The 25,368-nt window shown below is 41.1% G+C and overlaps 1 protein-coding gene across 1 annotated transcript in view; it reads right to left on the bottom strand.

Moving 5' to 3' along the window:
* Nucleotides 1-25,368, bottom strand: part of lrp1bb (low density lipoprotein receptor-related protein 1Bb) — a 297,890-nt gene that overhangs the window by 111,196 nt on the left and 161,326 nt on the right. The window contains exons 28-35 of the mRNA XM_031802153.1: nucleotides 24,492-24,623; nucleotides 24,006-24,233; nucleotides 23,036-23,210; nucleotides 22,568-22,662; nucleotides 21,017-21,166; nucleotides 4,603-4,743; nucleotides 4,288-4,413; nucleotides 2,109-2,240 (exon numbers count right to left, since the gene is read on the bottom strand). Of these exons, the coding sequence (XP_031658013.1) occupies nucleotides 2,109-2,240; nucleotides 4,288-4,413; nucleotides 4,603-4,743; nucleotides 21,017-21,166; nucleotides 22,568-22,662; nucleotides 23,036-23,210; nucleotides 24,006-24,233; nucleotides 24,492-24,623 (1,179 nt within the window). The remainder of the gene's footprint in view (nucleotides 1-2,108; nucleotides 2,241-4,287; nucleotides 4,414-4,602; nucleotides 4,744-21,016; nucleotides 21,167-22,567; nucleotides 22,663-23,035; nucleotides 23,211-24,005; nucleotides 24,234-24,491; nucleotides 24,624-25,368) is intronic.

Genomic DNA, 25,368 nt, shown 5'->3' with positions numbered 1-25,368 from the left:
CCATCGCAACCAGAAATCTAAGTTGACAACCAAAAACAATATCACGAAATATAGTTACATTTGAGATTAATCAGAGCTTGAAACCCTTGGCCTATTGTGTTGTCTATTTTTAGTTGAATTTTGGATTGAATTATAATAATAGATGTTGATGACTTTGCAAATACTATTTAGGCCTAAATAACATCATTGATGATGAGTATATGAGTGATAAAGTATGGCCACATTTCATTTGCTCTGGTAAAATTACTTTGATAGCAACAATGAATCTACAGTATTTTGTTTTTAAGTGGAGCTCTCTCAACAATCATTCTCATGACAGCACATTAGTAATATTTAGTGACAAATATAGCTAAGCAGGGTTTGGTTAAAATCCTGGATGGAAGAACAAAGAGTAGCTGTATATAGATACATTTTTTCTTCTATATATTGTTGAAGATCTGACATTATTTAAGAGGTACAAATTCAACGTATTTTAAACAAAGTTTGTCTACGTTGAAATGTGGTTAGCATTATGGTCCAAACACACTAGGACAGTCGTGAAGAGGGCACGACATAGCCTATTCCCCCACAGGAGACTGAAAAGATTTGGCTATGGGTCCTCAGATCCTCAAAAAAGGTTCTACAGCTGCACCATCGAGAGCATCACTGGGTTGCATCACTGCCTTGTATGGAATCTGCTCGGCCTCCGACCGCAAGGCACTATAGAGGGTAATGCGTATGGCCCAGTACATCACAAGTTTCCTGCCATCCAGGACCTCTATATCAGGCGGTCAGAGGAAGGCCCTAAAAATTGTCAAAGACTCCAGCCACCCTAGTCATAGACTGCACAGAAAGCGATACTGCCAAGTCTATGTCCAAAAGGCTTCTTCACAGCTTCTACCCCCAAACCATAAGACTCCTCAACAGCTAATCAAATGGCTACCCAGACCCCTCTTTTACACTGCTGCTACTCTCTGTTTATTATCTATGCAGTGTCACTAACTCTACCTACACAAATATATTACCTCAACTAACCGGTGCCCCTGCACATTGACTCTGTACCGGTGCCCCTGTATATAGCCTCATTATTGTTATTTTACTGCTGCTGTTTAATTATTTGTTACTTTTGTTACTTAAGGGCTTGTAAGTAAGCATTTTACTGTAAGGTACTACAGCTGTTGTATTCGGCGCATGTGACAAATACAATTTGATTTGTTTTCCATGTCACAATACGTTGACAAATTGCATTGAAACCATGTTGATTCAACCAGTTTGTTGAACCAGTGGGATCCTATTCTATCAAATGTGGGCAGGTAACAGCTTTCCCCTCCACTCTTATCTCTAAATCATGTGATATTTTTGTAAACAAAGGTTTTATGCAACACTTACAATGCTACTGTGCGTGCATGTGCTAGATAAAGCTTCTCTTTCCCAGTAGGCCTATATGGGTGTTGTCATCAATGAGCGTTGTGGCAACATATACAGTATATGAAGCATAACTAGCCCTTAGTTTATTAATTTGACAGTGCATGTTCAAGCACTTGTCAGTGTAATAAATCCACCATATTTAGAACATGAATTATGCAAGAGAAAACCCATTATATGACAAATGCCAGCACAAGCCATTGGGTTAATCCATTACCATTTCCTTGTTACCTTCATTTGATACAATATCTGGGGAATTGCTTTGTGTCAGGCCTGGTTCAGGGGCATGTGGTGAAACGGTTGGTGTTTCTCATGAGTCTCTATTAACATGGACTTATTACTCTTTCATCTGTGCAGCCCTCAACAGCACCACTAACCATTATTCAACAGGGTTAGAGAGAATACTACAATAAAGGTTTTTCTCTCTCTCATTTTTTTGCGTCTCTCTATCCCTCTATTTCTCCCTTTCTCTCGCCATTTTTCTCTTGATTACAAACTGCCATTTGGAGTAAGTTTTACGTATGATGCGGAAGATGTCATGCAGGGAACAATATAAAGGGATCTTAAAATCAATGAACTGTAGGTTTGACTGTTGACTGAGGGGATGTAGTTAATGACTGTGTCCCCACTCTTATTTATTATGATCTGAGATCAGCAGTCCTACTCTGAGACGCTTTGTGAATATGGGCCCTGGTGGTACCTACCTGCATGGAAGTCCACCCCCACAGCAAACAGGGTCCCAGTAATGGGCATCAGAGCCTCCATGTTGTCATTGGGGTCCAAGGCGATCCCTCTGATCCCCTCATGGATGGAGTACATCAGAAATGACTCAATGCCTACAGAGTAGGAGAGAAATTATTCCATTACTGTAACATACTGTTAGTCACTTCTGAATGACCTAACATAAATGTTAATGGCGTGCACGCAATATGTGGTTCTGGATTCCAAGATTAACACACTGTAAATAAATATGCATAGAGTACATTTACAGTGCCTTGCGAAAGTATTCGGCCCCCTTGAACTTTGCGACCTTTTGCCACATTTCAGGCTTCAAACATAAAGATATAAAACTGTATTTTTTTGTGAAGAATCAACAACAAGTGGGACACAATCATGAAGTGGAACGACATTTATTGGATATTTCAAACTTTTTAACAAATCAAAAACTGAAAAATTGGGCGTGCAAAATTATTCAGCCCCCTTAAGTTAATACTTTGTAGCGCCACCTTTTGCTGCGATTACAGCTGTAAGTCGCTTGGGGTATGTCTCTATCAGTTTTGCACATCGAGAGACTGAATTTTTTTTCCATTCCTCCTTGCAAAACAGCTCGAGCTCAGTGAGGTTGGATGGAGAGCATTTGTGAACAGCAGTTTTCAGTTCTTTCCACAGATTCTCGATTGGATTCAGGTCTGGACTTTGACTTGGCCATTCTAACACCTGGATATGTTTATTTTTGAACCATTCCATTGTAGATTTTGCTTTATGTTTTGGATCATTGTCTTGTTGGAAGACAAATCTCCGTCCCAGTCTCAGGTCTTTTGCAGACTCCATCAGGTTTTCTTCCAGAATGGTCCTGTATTTGGCTCCATCCATCTTCCCATCAATTTTAACCATCTTCCCTGTCCCTGCTGAAGAAAAGCAGGCCCAAACCATGATGCTGCCAACCACCATGTTTGACAGTGGGGATGGTGTGGTCAGGGTGATGAGCTGTGTTGCTTTTACGCCAAACATAACGTTTTGCATTGTTGCCAAAAAGTTCAATTTTGGTTTCATCTGACCAGAGCACCTTCTTCCACATGTTTGGTGTGTCTCCCAGGTGGCTTGTGGCAAACTTTAAACAACACTTTTTATGGATATCTTTAAGAAATGTCTTTCTTCTTGCCACTCTTCCATAAAGGCCAGATTTGTGCAATATACGACTGATTGTTGTCCTATGGACAGAGTCTCCCACCTCAGCTGTAGATCTCTGCAGTTCATCCAGAGTGATCATGGGCCTCTTGGCTGCATCTCTGATCAGTCTTCTCCTTGTATGAGCTGAAAGTTTAGAGGGACGGCCTGGTCTTGGTAGATTTGCAGTGGTCTGATACTCCTTCCATTTCAATATTATCACTTGCACAGTGCTCCTTGGGATGTTTAAAGCTTGGGAAATCTTTTTGTATCCAAATCCGGCTTTAAACTTCTTCACAACAGTATCTCGGACCTGCCTGGTGTGTTCCTTGTTCTTCATGATGCTCTCTGCGCTTTTAACGGACCTCTGAGACTATCACAGTGCAGGTGCATTTATACGGAGACTTGATTACACACAGGTGGATTGTATTTATCATCATTAGTCATTTAGGTCAACATTGGATCATTCAGAGATCCTCACTGAACTTCTGGAGAGAGTTTGCTGCACTGAAAGTAAAGGGGCTGAATAATTCTGCACGCCCAATTTTTCTGTTTTTGATTTGTTAAAAAAGTTTGAAATATCCAATAAATGTCGTTCCACTTCATGATTGTGTCCCACTTGTTGTTGATTCTTCACAAAAAAATACAGTTTTATATCTTTATGTTTGAAGCCTGAAATGTGGCAAAAGGTCGCAAAGTTCAAGGGGGCCGAATACTTTCGCAAGGCACTGTATCACAGTCAAAGTATGTTTTTGTATGATTACAGAGGTTTCTATAGTACTTATTTGGAAACAGTGAATTGATGTCACAGACCTTGTGGTTACTCTTATGCTAGGGGGTCTGAACTGCTCAATGCATTTCTTGCATGGTCACTTAGGTTGTGTGTCCTAAACAGCCCATAGAGCCAATAGGGCTCTGGTCAAATGTACTGCACTATATTAGGATGAGGGTGCTATTTGGGATGCACATTTAGTTAGAGCAGACTTGCAGTCTTACCCTCACAGGACATGCGGTCGGTGCGAAGGCTGTAGCCCACAGTACAGGAGCAGCTGCGGGTGTTCTCTGACGTGGGGAAGCAGAGCTGGGAGCAGCCTCCATTGTTCACCTGACACGGGTTCCTTCCTGGAAAGGCCATGGTGAATTGTGTATTAATAAGGATATAGGACACCATTGTTAGCTTCATGGACATCTTTACTCAGATAAAATCTGAAATGTTATTCAGAGCACTATAGGTACTGTAGTACATCATGGTGTCACATTTCTGGAATTGATAAGTGCATAAATAAATGTGTGTGTACGTGTGTTCCTTACCTCTCTGTCCCTCCCTGTCGTAGACCTTCATGTGAACCACTCCGCTAGTCTTATTCCTCAGAACCACAGGATTTCGTCCGTCTCTCTTGTTCACCGTCCCCAGATGGGCTGAATCATCATCGGCCCACCACAGTTTGTTACCTGAAACAAGGAAATGTCCTTAGAAACCCCATTATCACCATTTCTGTCTGAATTGTTATTGTGTTATTTAACCCTTATTCATTCAAGAAGTCCCATTGAGGTCAACATACCTCTTTTACAAGGGAGACCTACATATATTGCATGAATGAAAACTGGAATATATGAATTCTGACAATGCAATAGGCTAATAATGATGCAATGTTTGATGTAGTGAAATCCTCAAATGAAAAATAAACCAGTAGCGTTGTTGACCCAAAATACTCTATCCTGAGCCTCTACTACACACAGGTACGTGTTTGTTGATTTCCATGTTTGAGTGGACCTACTGCACTGTTGTAGACTGTAGAGTACCTGCCCGGTGTTGTGCTTCTGAGCAGAAGAAGTGGTTAAGGAGAGGAGACTTGAATCATGAGTTTGGAGAGTGATGTGTCCATGTTTGCAGTGTGTGTGTGTGTGTGTGTGTGTGTGTGTGTGTGTGTGTGTGTGTGTGTGTGTGTGTGTGTGTGTGTGTGTGTGTGTGTGTGTGTGTGTGTGTGTGTGTGTGTTAAAGGAGGTGGGCTCGTGGTAATGACTGGAGCGGAATCAGTGGAATGTGCGCCGAACATGCGCCGAACACAACAGAACCTTACAGTGAAATGCGTACTTACAAGCCCATAACCAACAATGCAGTTTTAAGAAAATACCTAAAAAAAGCAAGAGATAAAATTTGAAATAATTAAAGAGCAGCAGTAAATAGCAATAGCGGGGCTATATACAGGGGGAACCGGTACAGAGTCAATTTGCGGGGGCACCGGTGTCGAGGTAATTGAGGTAATATGTACATATAGGTAGAGTTAAAGGGACAATGCATAGATGCAAATAGCCTGGGTAGCCATTTGATTATCTGTTCAGGAGTCGTATGGCTTGGGGGTAGAAGCTGTTTAGAAGCCTCTTGGACCTAGACTTGCTACTCCGGTACCGCTTGCCGGGCAGTAGCAGAGAGAATAGTCTATGACTAGGCCATATCCCTATAGGCTGTCTCATCGTTGTCGGTGATCAGACCTACCACTGTTGTGTCATCAGCAAACTTAACGATGGTGTTGGAGTCGTGCATGGTCGTGCAGTCATGAGTGAACAGGGAGTACAGGAGGGGACTGAGAACGCACCCCTGCGGGGCCCCCATGTTGAGGATCAGCATGGCAGATGTGCTGTTACCTACCCTTACCACCTGGGGGTGGCCCGTCAGGAAGTCCAGGATCCAGTTGCAGAGGGAGGTGTTTAATCCCAGGGTCCTTATTATGAGCTTTGAGGGTACTATGGTGTTGACCTCTGAGCTGTAGTCAATGAATAGCATTCTCACATAGGTGTTCCTTTTGTCCTGGTGTGAAAGGGCATTGTGGAGTGCAATAGATATTGCATCATCTGTGGATCTGTTGGTGTGGTATGCAAATTGGAGTGGGTCTAGGGTTTCTGGGATAATGGTGTTGATGTGAGCCATGACCAGCCTTTCAAAGCATTTCATGGTTACAGACGTGAGTGTTACGGGTCGGTAGCATTTAGGCAGTTTACCTTAGTGTTATTGGGCACAGGCACTATGGTGGTCTGCTTAAAACATGTTGGTATTACAGAATCGGACAGGGAGAGGAGGAAAATGTAATTGAAGATACTTGCCAGTTGGTCAGCGCATGCTCGGAGTACACGTCCTGGTAATCCATCTGGCCCTGCAGCCTTGTGAATGTTGACCTGTTTAAAGGTCTTACTCACATCGGCTCACATCGGCAGAGTATGATCACACAGTCACCCGGATCATGGTATGCTATTCCATTTGCTCCGTTCTAGCTATCATTATGAGCCGTTCTCCCCTCAGCAGCCTCCTGCGGTGTGTATGCATCCCATTTAGGAGTGGAGCTATCCCAGCCCCCCCCCCACACCCCGGTTAAATCCAGTGAGGCTCTCTATTGGCTTCAGACTGGACTAGAGCAATTGCCTTGCCTCAGACGTGACAAGGCTTTGCCATTCAAAAACCCAGCGGAGTGCAATGAACCTCACTGAACAGGTGCAACCAAGCTCACCTAACACTGAACTGCTGAAAGTCCTCAGAGGTGTACCCAGAATAAAAGTTGGCCAATTCACCCAATCTGAATAGTGATCTATGAACAAAATGTTTTCTGAAGTTAGCAGAGGGACTATACTTTTATATTTATTAGAAGTGCCATTATCAACAAAGATTCAGTACATCTTTCTCAACACGTGTATGAGAATTGAAGTGTTGATAATTCAATGAGGCAGTGATTATGCACAGATGAGGTATTACCATCTTTCAGCCGCAGACAGTGGATGTGCATCAACAGAAAAATGACTTTCAAAGATATACAGTACTAGTCTTGTTAAGTGTGCCTTGAATTCTAAATAAATCACAGACAGTGTCACCAGCAAAGCACCCCCACATAATCATACCTCCTCCTACATGCTTCATGGTGGGAAACACACATGCGGAGATCATCAGTTCACCTACTCTACGTCTCACAAAGACACGGTGGTTGGAACCAAATATCTCAAATTTGGACTATTCGGACGAAAGGACAGATTTCCAATGGTCTAATGTCCATTGCTCGTATTTCTCGGCCCAAGCAAGTCTTCTTCTTATTGGTGTCCTTCAGTAGTGGTTCCTTTGCAGAAATTTGACCATGAAGGCCTGATTCACACAGTCTCCTGTGTCTGTTACTGAAACTCTGTAAAGCATTTATTTGGGCTGCAATCTGAGGCTGGTAACTCTAATGAACTTATCCTCTGCAGCAGAGGTAACTCTGAGTCTTCCATTCCTGTGGCGGTCCTCATGAGAGACAGTTTCATCATAGCACTTGATGGTTTTTGCGACTGCACTTGAAACTTTCAATGTTCTTGAAATGTTATGCATTGACTGACCTTCATGTCTTAAAGTAATGGTAGACTGTCGTTTCTCTTTGCTTATTTGAGCTGTTTTTGCCATTATATGGACTTGGTCTTTTACCAAATAGGCCTAACGTCTGTATACCAACCTTATCTTGTCACAACACAACTGATTGTCTCAAACGCATTAAGGAAAGAAATTTCACAAATTAACTTTTAACAAGGCACACATGTTAATTGAAATACACTCCAGGTGACTACCTAATGAAGCTGGTTGAAAGAATGCCAAGAGTGTGCAAAGCTGTCAAGGCAAAGGGTGGCTACTTTGAAGAATATATATTTTTGGTTAACACTTTTTTGGTTACTATATGATTCCATATGCGTTATTTCATAGTTTTGATGTCTTCACTAGTATTCTACAATGGAGAAAATAGTAAAAGTAAAGAAAAACCCTTGAATGAGTAGGTGTTCTAAAATTTTGACTGGTACTGTTTATTTTATTCACAGTTATTTCTTATTATTGTGTATATTTATATTAAATTGCAGAGCTGGGACAATTGATTGTCTGCTTTAAAGCTATTGATGTTATTGTTTGTGTTTATTGCTCAGTTCTGCAAATGAAATATCCTAACCATCATAACCATTGTCAGCAGGGAAACTGCTAGATGATTATGATTGAACCCTAGCAGTGTCTAAGAGGCCCATAAAGCAGTTTGGCCTTCAAATTGAGGAAGTTTTTTTTTTTAAACGTGTGTCTTTCTTTTTATCAGATGTAAATTTTGTGTTTACCCTTCATCATATCTGACCACAGACTTTAATGAAGTACGATGTAACTTATTTACAATAACTTCCAAAATATAGCTTAAGTCTCAGTTGTTGTAAAGGAGAGATGGAAGGAACCCACTACAGTTCAGTGAAATAGCTTTGGGATGAAAGTCAACATTAAAAGGAAAGTAAAACTCATTTTCTGGAATCAGCCAAATTGCTTTGAGTGATACTGACAGCCTACATGCTGCTTCCCAAACAGGTGACCCTCCGGATCACCTAGTCCAGATTAGCTGTGCTTTCTGCATTCATTTGTTGCTACTGGGGTCAGTGGGTAGTGGTGATTGCTTGGTTGTTGCTAATCATATTTAATTTAAACCTCAACCACTGGGTTTGATTCCAGGCAAGTGGAGGCTGATAGATGGATCACCCACACTGTCTAAACACCAAACCTAACCTCACCTATCACACATACAGGCACACACACACACACACACACACACACACACACACACACACACACACACACACACACACACACACACACACACACACACACACACACACAACTTCTAAACACAGGCCCTCAGATCTCCGTTTAGCATAGCGAAAAACAGTAACACACAGCACCAGGAGTTGAAAGGATCAACCTGGTGTCACACACTGCTTTGATTAACTCCATTCACAACTGTCCTTGGCAATCATCAGGATGCATCAGTGATTGTGCAAAAAATATCTAATTGTTAACATTTTTGGGGAATTGCCATTTGTTGTGAATAAGCTTGTCAAATCATCTGATAGCTACATCGACAACTATAATAATTTTGCTGCCCATTCTGAAACTTTTAGTTTCGAGTCTCAACATGCTGTTTTAATACTTCAACTGAACATTCTCATAATGGCGTTTGTCATGCAGCAGCAGGAATCAAATAGCAGTTAGTGTCCATTTCACATGACAGTGATAACAAGCCAGCAGTGGGCTAAACTAAACTAAACTATAGATAATCTATCAGTATGCAAGGCACTCTTGGGCAAACCTCTCATTGATGGTAATACACATGCACGCGCACACCAACACACACACTCACTGTCCCCTACTGTGTGTGTGTGTGTGGGGGGGGGGCAATAGATCCAGGTCAGCCGCCTGTTAGATCTCAATCTCTCTTAATTGACACAGGCTGACAGTTGAGAACAAGCCTAACCACTACAAATACAGCATTTCATTGATTAACCCAAGGCAGACCAAAGGCTTCAGCTACAGGAAGGGAGTGTTGTTTAATCAGCGTTCAATAACTTTGATTCGCTAATGGAGCAGAGAAAATGGAAAGCAGTTTTCACATACACTACCAGTCAAAAGTTTTAGAACACCTGCTCATTCATGGGTTTTTCTTCATTTTTTACATTGTATAAAAATATTGAAGAAATCAAAACTCTGAAATAACACTTATGGAATCACGTAGTAACCAAAAAGTGTTAAACAAATCAAAAATATATTTGACACCCTTTGACTTGATGACAGCTATGCACACTCTTGGCATTCTCTCAACCAGCTTCACCTGGAATGCTTTTCAAACAGTACTGAAGGAGTTCCAACACATACTGAGCACTTGTTGGCTGGTTTTCCTTCACTCTGCAGTTAGACTTATCCCAAACCATCTCAATTTGGTTGAGGTCAAGGGATTGTGGAGGCCAGGTCATCTAATGCAGCATTCTATCACTCTCCTTCTTGGTCAAATAGCCTTTACACAGCCTGGAGGTGTGTTTTAGGTCATTGTCCTGTTGAAAAAAAATGATATCCCATCTGGTTTGGGCTTAATGGGACTGACATATCACTGAAGAATGCTGTGGTAGCCATGCTGGTTAAATGTGCCTGTGTCATCTGTAGTGCCGTAGTGTTGTCTATAGTGTCGTCTCACAAAGACACGGTGGCTGGAACCAATTACCTCAAATTTGGACTCCAGACCAAAGGACAAATCTCCACCGGTCTAATGTCCAGTGCTCATGTTTCTTGGCCCAAGCAAGTCTCTTCTTATTATTGGTGTCCTTTAGTAGTGGTTTCGTTGCAGCAATTCAACCATGAAGGCCTGATTCAAGCAGTCTACTCAAAACAGTTGATGTTTAGATGGGTCTGTTACTTGAACTCTGTGAAGCATTTATTTGGGCTGCAATATCTGAGGCTGGTAACTCGAATGAACTTATACTTTGTATCAGAGGTAACTCTGGGTCTTCCATTCCTGTGGTGGTACTCATGAGAGCCAGTTTCATCATAGCGCTTGATGGTTTTTGCAACTGTACAAGAAGAAACTTCTAATTTATTTGTCACATACACATGGTTAGCAGATGTTAATAAATGCTTGTGCTTCTAGTTCCGATCATGCAGCAATATCTAACAAGTAATATAACCTAACAATTTCACAACAACTACCTTATGAACACAAGTGTAAAGGAATGAATATGAATATGTACATGAAAATATATGAATGAGTGATGCCCGAACGGCATAGGCTAGATGCAGTAGATGGTATAGAGTACAGTATATACAAATGAGATGAGTAATGTAGGGTATGAAAACATTATTTAAAGTGGCTTTGTTTAAAGTGGCTAGTGATACATTTAATTACATCAAGATGGCAAGATGCAGTAGATGGCATAGCGTACAGTATATACATATGAGATGAGTAATGTAGGGTATGTAAGCATTATATAAAGTGGCTAGCGACAAATAGATTACATCAATTTTTCCATTATTAAAGTGGCTAGAGTTAAGTCAGTATGTTGGCAGCAGCCACTCAATGTTAGTGATGGCTGTTTAACAGTCTGATGGCCTTGAGATAGAAGCTGTTTTTCAGTCTCTCGGTCCCTGCTTTGATGCACCTGTACTGACCTCGCCTTTTGGATGATAGCGGGGTGAACAGGCAGTGACTCGGGTGGTTGTTGTCCTTGATGATCTTTTTGGCCTTCCTATGACATCGGGTGGTGTAGGTGTCCTGGAGGGCAGGTAGTTTGCACCCGGTGATGCATTGTGCAGACCTCACTACCCTCTGGAGAGCCTTACGGTTATGGGTGGAGCAGCTGCCGTGCCAGGCAGTGATACAGCCCAACAGGATGCTCTCGATTGTGCATCTGTAAAAGCTTGTGAGTGTTTTTGGTGAAATGACTAATTTCTTCAGCCTCCTGAGGTTGAAGAGGCTCTGCTGCGCCTTCTTCACCACGCTGTCTGTGTGGGTGGACCATTTCAGTTTGCCCGTGATGTGTACGCCGAGGAACTTAAAACTTTCCACCCTCTCCACTACTGTCCCGTCAATGTAGATAGGGGGCTGCTTTGTTTTGTTGACATTGAGTGTGAGGTTATTTTCCTGACACCACACTCCGAGGGCCCTCACCTCCTCCCTGTAGGCCGTCTCGTCGTTGTTGGTAATCAAGCCTACCACTGTAGTGTCGTCTGCAAACTTGATGATTGAGTTGGAGACGTGCATGGCCACGCAGTCGTGGTTGAACAGGGAGTACAGGAGAGGGCTGAGAACGCACCCTTGTGGGGACCCAGTGTTGATGATCAGCGGGGTGGAGATGTTACCTATCCTCACAACCTGGGGGCGGCCAGTCAGGAAGTCCAGGACCCAGTTGCACAGGGCGACTGGGAGTTTGGAGGGTTTGACGAGTTTGGAGGGTACTATGGTGTTAAATGCTGAGCTGTAATTGATGAACAGCATTCTTACATAGGTATTCCTCTTGTCCAGATGGGTTAGGGCAGTGTGCAGTGTGATGGCGATTGCTTCGTCTGTGGACCTATTGGGGCGGTAAGAAAATTGGAGTGGGTCTAGTGTGTCAGGTAGGGTGGAAGTGATATGGTCCTTGACTAGTCTCTCAAAGCACTTCATGATGACGGAAGTGAGTGCTACAGGGCGGTAGTCATTTAGCTCAGTTACCTTAGCTTTCTTGGGAACAGGAACAATGGTGGCCCACTTGAAGCATGTGGGAACAGCAGACTGGGATAGGGATTGATTGAATATGTCTGTAAACACACCTGCCAGCTGGTCTGCGCATACTCTGAGGGCGCGGCCGGGGATGCCGTCTGGGCCTACAGCGTTGCGAGGGTTAACAGGTTTAAATGTTTTACTCACACTGGCTACTCACGAAGGTTCTTGAAATTTTCCACATTGACAGACCTTCATGTCTTAAAGTAATGATGGACTGTCATTTATTTTTGCATATTTGAGCTGTTCTTGCCATAGTGACTTAGTCTTTCATGGACTTAGTGGACTTAGTCTTTCAACAAATAGGGCTATCAAACATTGAGGAAAGAAATCCCACAAATTAACTTTTGTTTAACACGTTATTGCTTACTACATGATCCCATGTGTTATTTCATAGTTTTGATGTCTTCACAATTATTCTACAAAGTATAAAATAGTAAAAATAAAGCAAAACCCTTGAATAAGTTGGTGTTCTAAAACTTTTGACCGGTAGTGTATATTCATTGTATTTTTGTATAGCAATAATTACATTTTTGATATCAATCATTTAAAAAAAGATGTACTGAAATAAAATATTTATCGATATCAATAATTCACATTTTTTATATCTATAATTACATGTTTCATATTAAAATGTATATGATAATGACCTTTATGGGTGTGGATTACATTTGCATGCTCCTACATACAGTTGCTAGTGAAAGTTTACACACCCCTTGCACAGTCTTCACATTTTGCTGCCTTAAAATTAAATTAAAAAACGGATTAAATTGGACATTGGATCTACACAACTTAACTATTTTTCTAAGTGAAAGAAAATTATGTAACATTTTCCAAATTATTATTAGTTTTTAAACATGATTGCGCACATTACTATATGTCTTCACACCCCAGAGTTAACACTTGTTGGATACACCTTTGGCAGCTATTATTTTGAATAAGATTATTGTAACCTTGTGCAACTCTAAGGGCAACATATCCATTGTTTTTATCAAATTTACTCAAGCTCTGTAAATTTGGCTGGGAATCATTGATGGACAACAACATTAAATGATTGTCACTGGTTTTCAGGCAGATTTAGGTCAGGACTGACACTACTAGACCATTCAGGAACACTCAACACCTCTTGGAAAGCTATTCTGGTGTGTCTTTGGCATTAGAATGTGTAATTGTTCCATTGAAAAATAAAACTCAATTACAGGGTTAGGTTTTCAGAAGACCATTGCAGGTTTTCTCTAACTTTTTACCTCCCCTTAGTTCCATTCATATTTATTTTTATCCTAATATACTCCCCAGTCTCTGCCGGTAACAAGCATACCCATAACATGATGCTGCCACCACATTACTCATCTTATTCAAAATTCACATTTGTAATGGCTGCCAATGGTGCTTCCATTGGCAGTAATAACTATGGCAGGGCCACCAGAAAACTCACTTTTCTACTCACTTTTGATTTAGTTTAATAAAATATATTGAAGTGTTAAAAATAGGGGCAAAGTACATGTTTTGACCAATCAGATTCATGGAATACGCAGGTCGCATTGGCAGGTCACAACTATAGAGAATGAGCGAGATAACAACCATATAAACTTCCCATTAGGGTGTCTGTGAGAGCATGGGCAGCGCCACAGAGGAAATCTCTATTTAGAAGTTGTCGATTTTCTTCTTCACGATTGGCTGATCCCTCCTGATGACCCGGTTGGACATGACTCCAACAGGGTCATCAGGAGGGATCAGCCAATGAAGTTGGAAATCCCACCCAGTTGACTATATACTATATATATAGTATATATACACTATATATATATATAGTGTATATATATATATATATATATATATATATATATATATATATATATATACACATACTATATATATATATACTATATATATATATATATACTATATATATATATATATATATATATACACACTATATATATATATATATATATATATATATATATAAATATATATATAAATATAGAAGCCTAAAATGGTGCTGCCCATGCTATAATGGGCTTTTGGCCACTAGAGACCTCTATCATTTTCTATGGGCACAATGTCAAATAAAATGTTTAGTCACATGCACTGAATACAACAGGTGTTACCGTGAAATGCGTACTTACGAGCCCCTAACTGTCACGCCCTGGCCTTAGTTATCTTTGTTTTCTTTATTATTTTGGTTAGGCCAGGGTGTGACATGGGTGATTTATTGTGTTCATCTTGTCTAGGGGTTTATTAGATTAATGGGGTTGTGTTCAGTTTAGTTGTCTAGGTAAGTCTATGGTTGCCTAGAGTAGTTCTCAATCAGAGGCAGGTGTTTATCGTTGTCTCTGATTGGAAACCATATTTAGGCAGCCATATTCTTTGGGTATTTTGTGGGTGATTGTTTCCTGTCTTTGTGTTTACTGCACCGGATAGGGCTGTTTTGGTTTTCACGGTTCTTGTCTTGTAGCTGTGTTCATGTTTGAGTTTTCCTATTAGAACCATGAACTATAACCACGCTGTGTTTTGGTCTGCCTCTCCTTCCCAGGAAGAAAACCGTGACACTAACCAACAATGCAGTTTAAAAGAATACAGATAAGAAAAATAAATAAAACAGTAATAACAATAACGAAAATTAACAATAACGAGACTATATACAGGAGGGTACCAATACAGAGTCAATGTGCGGGGGCACCGGTTAGTTGAGGTAATATGCACATTTAGGTAGTGTTAAAGTGACTATGCATAGATGATAACAACAGAGTAGCAGTGGTGTAAAAGAAGGGGAGAGAGGGGGAAATGCAATAGTCTGGGTAGCAATTGGATTAGCTTTTCAGGAGTCTTATGGCTTGGGGGTAGAAGCTGTTTAGAAGCTTCTTGGACCTAGACTTGGCAGTCCATTACCGCTTGCCATGCGGTAGCAGAGAGAGCAATCTATGACTGGGGTGGCTGGAGTCTGACCATATTTAGGGCCTTCCTCTGACACAGCCTGGTATAGAGGTCCTGGATGGCAGGAAGCTTGCCCCCAGTGACGTATTGGGTTTTTCGTACTACCCTCTGTAGTGCCTTGCGGTTGGAGGCTGAGCGGTTGCCATACCAGGCAGTGATGCAACCAGTCAGTATGCTCTCGATGGTGCAGAGAACCCATGCCAAATATTTTCAGTCTCCTGGAGGGGGAATAGGTTTTGTCGTGCCCTCTTCATGACTGTCTTGGTGTGCTTGAACCATGTTAGTTTGTTGGTGATGTGGACATAAAGGAACTTGAAGCTCTCAACCTGCTCCACTGCAGCCCCGTCGATGAGAATGGGGTTGTGCTCAGTCCTCTTTTTCCTATAGTCCACAATCATCTCCTTTGTCTTGATCACGTTGAGTAGGAGGGTATTGTCCTGGCACCACACGGTCAGGTCTCTGACCTCCTCCCTATAGGCTGTCTCATCGTTGTCGGTGATCAGACCTACCACTGTTGTGTCATCAGCAAACTTAATGATGGTGTTGGAGTTGTGCGTGGCCGTGCAGTCGTGAGTGAACAGGGAGTACAGGGGGCTCAGCGTGGCAGATGTGTTGCTATCTACCCTTACCAGATGGGGGCGGCCCATCAGGAAGTCATAGCATTCTCACATAGGTATTCCTTTAGTACAGGTGGGAAAGGGCAGTGTGGAGTGCAATAGAGAATGCATCATCTGTGGATCTGTTGGGGCGGCATGTAAATTGTAGTGGGTCTAGGATTTCTGGGATAATGGTGTTGATGTGAGCCATGACCAGTCTTTCAATGCACTTCATGGCTACAGACGTGGCTACATCACTCCAGACACAAGCAACAACCCATTCATAAATGTAGCCACCTATACACCTAAACATTAGTGATCTGACATACTGTACTGCATGGAAATGTGACTATTTTTCAGTCTGATCATCTGTAGGCTACTAACAGCAGCTGCATCCGCTCTACCTATGTGCAGGGTAAACGAAGCGGTAACGTTCTGCATTTATAGCCCATTTGTTTGTAAGAAAATGTGAATGGGATCCAATTTGGTTTATATTCAAACCTAGACTTTTTAAATCTAAAGTTATTATCTGAAAATAATCAATAAACACAATAGCTGACAGACTGAGTTAATTTTTAATTAGGCCAAGAGATGCATGGGGCAGGACAACACAATGCAAACCAGCATAAAGCAAGCTCAGCCCTGTGAGTGTCATTGTCCAATCATGTTGCTTTCTCTGTGTATAGGAAACCCCTTAGTTATTTTTTCACATATAATTCATATGAACAAGTACAAGGTTGCTGCATGTGAACTGATTAGAAAAACTCTGGTCCCATCATAACCCATATTAAATGTTTTTACAACACACTACTCACGTCATACCATATAAGGTCCAGTTTTTTACTTGTCAGGTTACCAGATCAGGAAAAATGATGGGTCCCAGAATTCCACCACGCCACTCTGGGACCACCTCTGAACTATGTGGTGTGAAGACATACAATACACAAACAAGACATTTTGGTTGATTTATTAGTATTAATTTGTTAACATTTACACAATTTTTCTTTCACTTTAGAAATATGGAGTAGCTTTTGTACGTCGGTAGGAAAAAAATCTAATTTAATATATTTTTTTAACATTTAATTTTAAGGCAACAAAATATAAAGACTCTCTCCAACATCCTCTTCAATGACGTACAAGGCACTAGAAGCTGACTGGTTCAAATGTTAATAATGCTAAATATTATAATATAATTATAATTAATATAATAATTAATATAATTATTGATATGAAACATTTAATTTGATATAATTTTTTTAAATTATCAATATAAAAATGTGTTTCTCCATTGAATCCTATGGGGAATTATTGATATTTTTTCTTTATTTTAATTGGATATTTTTACCCCTTTTTCTCCCCAGTTTCGTGATAACCAATTGGTAGTTACGGTCTTGTCCCATCGCTACAAGTCCCGTATGGACTCGGGAGAGGCGAAGATTGAGAGCCGTGCGTCCTCCAAAACACCAACCCGCCAAGCCACAATGCGTCTTTGACACACTTCTCATTTAACTCGGAAGCAGCCGCACCAATGCGTCAGAGGAATGTACACCTGGCGACAGTGTCAGCGTGCACTGCACCCGGCACCTGCCACATGAGTTGCTAGAGTGCGACGGGACAAGGACAACCCGGCCGGCCAAACCCAACGTAACCCGGGCGACGCTGGGCCAATTGTGCGCCGCCTCATCGGTCTCCCGGTCGCGGCAGGCGGCGACACAGCATGGGATTGAACCAGGATCTGTAGTGATGCAGCTAGCACTGCATTGCAGTACCTTAGACCGCTGCGCCACACGGGAGGACGATTATAAAAAAATTGGGATATTTAAACATTTTTAATCTATAAAAGTAATTAAATGATTGATATAAAACAATTATATGAATATACGGCTTTCCATACTGAGACACACAAGCCCATAACACTAGCAAGCAAATAAAACTAACAGTATATAATAAGCAATTTCCCTTCGGGAACAGATGGTGTACAGTATATAATCAGGAACATATGAAAAAGCAAACAATTTTACTAAACCTGATGGATACCACAGCGTCAATTTTATTATATATCACAACAGATTATTCTACATTCAATAAATGTGGGTCCTTTCCAAGAGGAAACTGGGTATGGATTTTTAAATGAAAGCTTTGGAGTTGAGAGTTGGCTGGAGAATAAAACCAATCTCAATCATTCATTCCACACCATGGACTACAGCTGAAGAGCAGACATCTGTCATTCACCTGTAAAGATGATTCACTGGGGGAAAAAGTCGATACGCTTTTCACTAGGAAATGTCATCAACAGATCATATTTGGACACAATGTCATTTTCTTGAAAGAACATCACAGCCTTTCTTCAATTATGTAGCTGTAAATAGCCTATATTGTACGTAATGGATGCAAAAACATTCCCAGCAGGATATGTTTATAGTTTCCAGCTAAAATCTCACCTAAGTACTGAACATTATTTCAATATCAAAGCAAATTTCCATTAGGCTTACATAGCTATAAAAAGACATACACCTTAAATAACAGTTACTCCTTATTTTTTATTTTATTATCGGGTTGGATGTCTTCATATAACACTACTGTGTTTGATTTTGTTGGCATTGCAAAACATTAGTCTGACCTGTTTGGCCACTCTTCTCATTATTAAGCTCCTAAATATCACACCTTGACATTTTTATGATAATTGGAAATATAAACTAAGAGTTATGAACTAAGAGTTATGAACAGAGGGTAGTGACAGTTTTACAAACATGTTTCACACACATACTCTTTCCTAAAGCCCCTAGAAATAGCACTTGACCTTGTGTGGACTAACAAAATGTCCCCAGTTGATTACATTTTTATTTGCTTACTATTATGCTAGGTACAGCTCCACCTTATCTCAGCTCACTGGTCACGATAACAACATCCACCGGTAGCACGCGCTCCAGCAGGTATATCTCACTGGTCATCCCCAAAGTCAACACCTCCTTTAGGCCGCCTTTCCTTCCAGTTCTCTGCTGCCAATGACTGGAACGAATTGCAAAAATCGCTGAAGCTTGAGACTTATATTTCACTTAAAGGTGAAATAAAAATAAAGAAATACAAATTATTCTGGGGACTTCTGGTCCCCACAATTATAGTTAAACATGTCCACACACGCCCTTTCCAATATCCAATATAAATACTTGTAAGTATAACACCTCCGCACAATTATTCTCCATCTTTGGCAGAATATAAATATGCCACTCAAAGCAATTAAAATAATTTCCACAATACAACCAAACTTTCATTAAGTATGATAAATGGCTTGTTGTGAACACATCATTCCACTGTTCTACTGTAACCTTCCACTGCTTTCAAACTGTCGTCTTGCATTCCGGCTCACAATTTGTGGAATGCGATAAAGTCACCATTTCTATAGCAAGAACATTTTTACTTGACTGTGCTTCCACCATAAAGTAAAACAAAAAAATGGTCTTAAGTTGCAAACTTAAAAGTGTTCAATGTACTGTATATGAAGTAAATCAAAATCAAATCAAACTTTATTGGTCACATGCACCGAATACAACAAGTGTAGACCTTACAGTGAAATGCTTAATTACAAGCCCTTAACCAACAGTGCAGTTCAAGAAGAGTTAAGAAAATATTTACCAAATAAACTAAAGTTAAAAAAGAAAGAAAAAGTAACAATAAAATAACAATAGCTAGGCTATATACAGGGGGTACTGGTACCAAGTCAGTGTGCAGGGGTACAAGTTAGTTGAGGTAATTTATACATGTAGGTAGGAGTGAAGATAAATGCATTGTCACATTCGTTCCAACTTCAATACCTCTGGACTCTAAGCCGACACTATAAAGTTGTGAACTCCAATTGTTGTTTCCTTGTTTTCTGACCGTGTAATTAGTATGTTAAAACTTGCAGCGAGGGAAAGGCACGCTTGTTCGTTTGCTAAGAAATGCGGAAGGCCTGCATTATGATCACTAAATACGGTGCATCAAAGGAGAATGAATCTTCCTTTGACAACTCTTCTGACCGTCAACACCAAGTTAAAACAGAAACCTTCTGCCACTGCTTCTCATTACCACTCCTGGCAAACAGACATGTGTCTTTGTACAGCAAGAGGTTTCCTCCCAATTGTCCAGATTGTAACTGTTAGGACGTGTAGATATTGGAAATGTGTATCCTGAATCCAAAATGGTGTAGTGAGAGTAATGCAATTATGACGCCAGATGCTGTGTGCTGAATTGAATGTCTTATGAGACACTGTGGTCTTCCTTCTCCTTTTCCATCTGGTCTTAAATCAATCACATTAACAACCTCTACTTTGATGTTTGGAATGTATGTTCTTTTCATCCTCTGAGGTCAAATTCCTCTATGTTTTAAGTCCTACCATGTGGCTGACTAGTAGCCAGTGGAGGAAAGATAATGGAGAATAATAACTTTATAGTTCCACAGTATTTCTATTCCCACTATGCATTTATTGAAAAAGTTTAATTCACAGATTCCAAACTCCTTGCAAGCGTTTCACCTTAGACTCGACAGTGACCTACATAGGCTTTTTCATTAAAGTGTGACCAAGCTTTAGAATCAGTGCAGTCATGCGTGAGTCTTTGTATTATGTATGGTGCAATGGCACAACAAAACAAATAGTATGAGAAAGAAATGCCTTCTTATTGAAAAGAAGCACCGTCGCAGTAATAACGTCCAACATATTAGATCCAGCACTGATACAAAGCAACAACACTCCACTATGGGCATCCACATCCATTTTCATTACAAAAGAAAATCTATCATCAATCAACATGCAGCTCCAGCCAGTGGTTTAATTATCTAATGCCCAGACAATTTCACACAGAGTGAAGCAGAACTGTCACAGTCATACCACAACACTGGTTAAATGGCTTTATCCAGGAGCCACTTAACAAGCAACATGTACAGGCCTAGGCCCTAAGCCTCCCCACTTTCTCCCTTAATCCATGACAGGGATCTGATTCACTGGCTGACATGCTCCACTATTCCAGCCTGATGAAGACCTTTAGGTCCAAACTTTTCACAATACAACAGAGGGAAGATTCATCTACTCTTTATGTCAATAGTTTTTTTTTACCCACGTTGTGGGTACACTACATTTTACACTAGCCACAACTCACCCATAACAGCCAGGGCAGAGGCTTTGGTTAGCTCCCTCTTCATGCTCTCCAGAACCTCCAGACCACTACCGTCCACATTGCACCTGTTGATAGTGCCATTACCAGAGCTGATCCAGTACAGCTTGTTGGCTGTGTAGTCTAGAGAGAGACCTGGGGGAGAAGAATGAAAGGGGGCTAGTGACTATATTATGCATTATCTTTTTACAATCAGATCTTTGTGTCAGATATGGTAAAGCACACAAGTGGGAAACACTGGTTGCAATAGCATCATCACATGTCAAATATTTAATGACTTGCGGCAATCAGTAAAATGTACATACGAAACATGCATCTGGTATTAGAGGGACTATGGTTGTTTGAATGTACAGTTTGTATAATATGTGTCTGTCGGGGTGAGTGTGAGATTGTTGCAATCTTTATGCAGCCTGGGATGTGACTTCATATGTGAAAGTATGGATGTAGCACTACGTGTGTATCTATAGGAGTGAGTATAAGTGTGAGCGTGCACATTTGTGTGTTTTTGCGAGTGTGGGCGTGCCTGCTTGTGTGTGTGTGTGCATGTGCCATGGGTGCATGTGTGCGCACGTGTGTTTGTGTGAGTGCCTGCGTGTGTGTGCATGTGTGTGAGGTTGTTGGAAGGATTCGTCGCAGCCTGCCTGTGATATCTCTATGACCTCCATTTGACATTATACATCATTTGACCAGAGAGTGGCTCCTTCCTTTTTAAATCCATTCTCTAGCAGACATGATGAGATTTGACAGAATGGCACTATTGATGGTGGCAACTGGGGGCTACTTCAATTGTGTTTGTGGACAGCTCTGTCTCCCATGGTGTGTGTTTGTGTGCGTGTCTGCGTGCGTGCGCCTGTATTCCCATTCACAACACATCATTAATTTACCACCGTCCCCAGGTCCGGCCCATCATCAATGAAGTCATGTGATGGATATGGTACGCGGGCAATTTATATTTCAGACAGGGCATAGCAAGACTACCCGACAGACACAGTGAAGACAACGGTACTGTGTTTATCTGAGAAAGTGAAGACTTGACCTTGCAGGTCTGCTTGTGCTGTAAGAACATGCTGCTTGAGGCGTGAACCTGCAGATGAACAATTGTGCACTGAAGCTTGTATCATCTGAGTATATGGTAGAGGTTCATGTTGAACAACTGTGTATGGCAGCAGAAGAGGTTTTCAGTTAAGTCAAGTGTACCAAATGATTTCAACACCTACCATTTGGAAAGATGCTATCTTTGTATCTTTGGAAATACACAAAACAATTCACCTAGTGCTCATTATGAGGAGACATTATCTGAATGGTGTACATTTTAGGACATCCCTACACCCTATGACATACAAAGTAGCCCTGGCCTCCTCATAGGGATGTCCTAAAATGTACACCATACAGTGGACAGGGTGTATACTGCCAGCATGTTGTTGGGCTGCTCCTCTGAATCTGTCCCATGATATAGAATGTTGGAATCATAGAGTGTTGGAACAGGCAGTAGTGTTCCCGCAGTGTGAACAAACAGAGCTATAATGTTCAACTGACCGACTGGTTCCCGTTGGTTCTGGTGAAGGACCTTGCTGTTGCTCCCATCCATGTTGGCTATGTTTATTGTGTTGCCATCTGTCCAGTAGATTTTCCTAATGTGAAATCATATAAATTACACAGACATTGCACATGACATTTTTACAGTTCTACTTTACAATAAGTTCCTAGTTCTTAATGAATTTGTTCAATTTAGTTGTAGTTCGTGAGAGCTGCTCACTTTATTAATGTTGATACTGTGCAACTAAATTGCATGCAATCTGTATATTTACACTGAATAATGCTACAAATTCTATGAATTTTTTTTATTTTCATGAGAGAACCATGGGAATGGTGTCATGTGTCATGTCTACCTTGGAAGGTTTTTGTTTTTGTTCAAACAAAATTAAGATTTCCTAATAACTTGTTGATGTTGAGTCACGGAAGATAATGATGAAGTACACATGCTGTGGTGTTTAATCTACTTACCCCTTGGCGGGGTGCACGACAAGGCACCTTGGTTTATCAATCCCATGAATGACAGAAGTCTTCAGGGACCCATCCAGGCGGGCGACATTGATTTGAGACTCGTCATTCTCTGAGCTGAGCCAGTATAAGTTCCTCGACAGCCAATCTAAAGCCAGCCCACGGCAGTTTAGTATATCTGAGGGGAAAACAAAGAGAGGGAGGCTGTCAATTCAGCATCCAACAATGTGTTTTATATGGAGTAACAGGGGTCATGAGTTAGACAGATTCATCTGCAGACCTTGGGACAGCAAACAGTACGAAAAAACATTGGTATAAAACATTATTTGAAAAATACAGCGATAGTGAACATTATCTTAGAATGTGTAAAAAAGCTTATGCCGGCAGGTTTTTGTTCTGTTCTTTATCAGGGGCAATGAATTAAATCTCTGGCACAAATATCAAGAACGGAAATTAGGATGAGAGAGGAGACACTTCCTGAAAAACAGCAATTGTCTTTTGTGCTTTGACAACGTGCTTTCATGCGACACAATTTGTCAAAACAGAGCTTCCAATCAAAAGCCTTTCAGACACAATGAAACAAACAATAATTGCAGAAGTTAGTTCCGGATGTGTCTTTCATCCCTTTGCAATGCCAATCAGAAAATGTCATGTAAATCATGTTAATTAAATGAGTGGCAGACACTGGCACTACGTTATTGACAGGCCTATAAAGTATTGTAGCCGGAGTTTCTGCACACCACAAGACTGTGTTAGCCAATGGAGCTAAAGCCTGGGAATTAGCTTAGGAGAGCTTACACAAGTCATCATGACTCATCCATCTCAGTTACATTATCATCTCTCCAAGTTACACACTTAGAAAGAACAGAGAGTGTGTGCGTCCCAAGTGGCACCCTATTCCCTACATAGTGCACTACTTTTGACAAGAGTCATATCGATCCTGGTCAAAATCTGGGATTGAGCCAGTAATTACCTCCAGAGATGACAGTCTCCAGCCAGGTGCCGTTGATGAAGGCCCGTTTGATGGTCTGTGTTTTCACATCCGCCCAGTAGATCCTCTCCTCCTGGGCATCGTAATCCACAACGGTGACGTCATCGATGTCTGGGACGGTAAGTGCTGTCATGACGTTCATGTAAGGGTTGTCAATATCCACCCCACGGATCTCTGACCGCCTGACGTACAGGAGGAATCTTTTCAACACTATGGAAAAATGGAGAAATATCAATGGCTACCACTGATTTGTGAAGTGGTTGACCTTTTCAGTCAAATATGGTTATGGGTGTAACATATGATATGCAAGTGCCAATGAAATAATGAATATGCTAAACAAATTGTTCTGGCATTCTTTATGGTTCTTTGTTATGTGACTGTGCACAATCTCCCACTCTTTTGTGACTTTGATAATGAAAAGGATAGATACAGGTGTGTTAAAAGATTGAAGACGGCCGTCCCACTCACCGAAGCAAGATTGTTTGTTGGGGGACAGCTTCATGAGGTGTGGACAGGTGCAGGACGCAGTACGGTTGTAATTGATGAGACACATGTGTGAGCACGGGCCACACCCATCATTCTCTTCACATGGGTTAGACGCTGAAGGAGTGCGAGAGAGTCAGGAATAGAGAAAGAGAGAGAAAATTGTCAGCAGAAAGAATGAAAAAGGAGAAACACTTGGCCCATGACAATTATTATTTATTTTACCTTTATTTAACTTGGCAAGTCAGTTAAGAAGAAATTCTTATTTTCAATGACAGCCTAGGAACGAACTGCCTTGTTCAGGGGCAGAATGACCGATTTTTTACCTTGTCAGCTCAGGGATTTGATCTTGCAACCTTTCGGTTACTAGTCCAACACTCTAACCACTAGGCTACCTGCCACCACAAATACATGAATGTGCACTTAAAGCTTTCACCACATATATGATTCAACAGGAAAGCTCACATTTCTGTCAGTTGAAACAAAAAGCCTCCCAAGAGTCACATTTTTGTGGGAATCCTTTGTAGGAAGTCCACTCTATATATCGCAGAGGACGTGGTAGTGCTGAAGTACAAGAACAAGATATGCTTTTGGGCACATGATCAAAATGTTTGCTGACAGGGTAAACAGTAAAAGGCACCAAAGCTTATAAAAACAGAAAATACAGGTGCTTAGTTCTGTAGTTTTCAGCAGACCCATATGATTAAAGGGCTATTCTGGAACGTTAACACCTATCGAAAAGAGAGCAGGAGCAGGAAATAAAGGAACAGCTGCAACAACCTGGGTGTAATGTTTTTCGATGGCCAGTTGGTCACATGTACTGCTCAACCATATCACTGACTCCCTCAGTTACAGTTGTGCT

The sequence above is a fragment of the Oncorhynchus kisutch genome, linkage group LG2, assembly GCF_002021735.2.
Source record: "Oncorhynchus kisutch isolate 150728-3 linkage group LG2, Okis_V2, whole genome shotgun sequence".
Lineage (NCBI taxonomy): Eukaryota > Metazoa > Chordata > Actinopteri > Salmoniformes > Salmonidae > Oncorhynchus > Oncorhynchus kisutch.
This window is presented reverse-complemented; position numbering and strand designations above follow the sequence as displayed.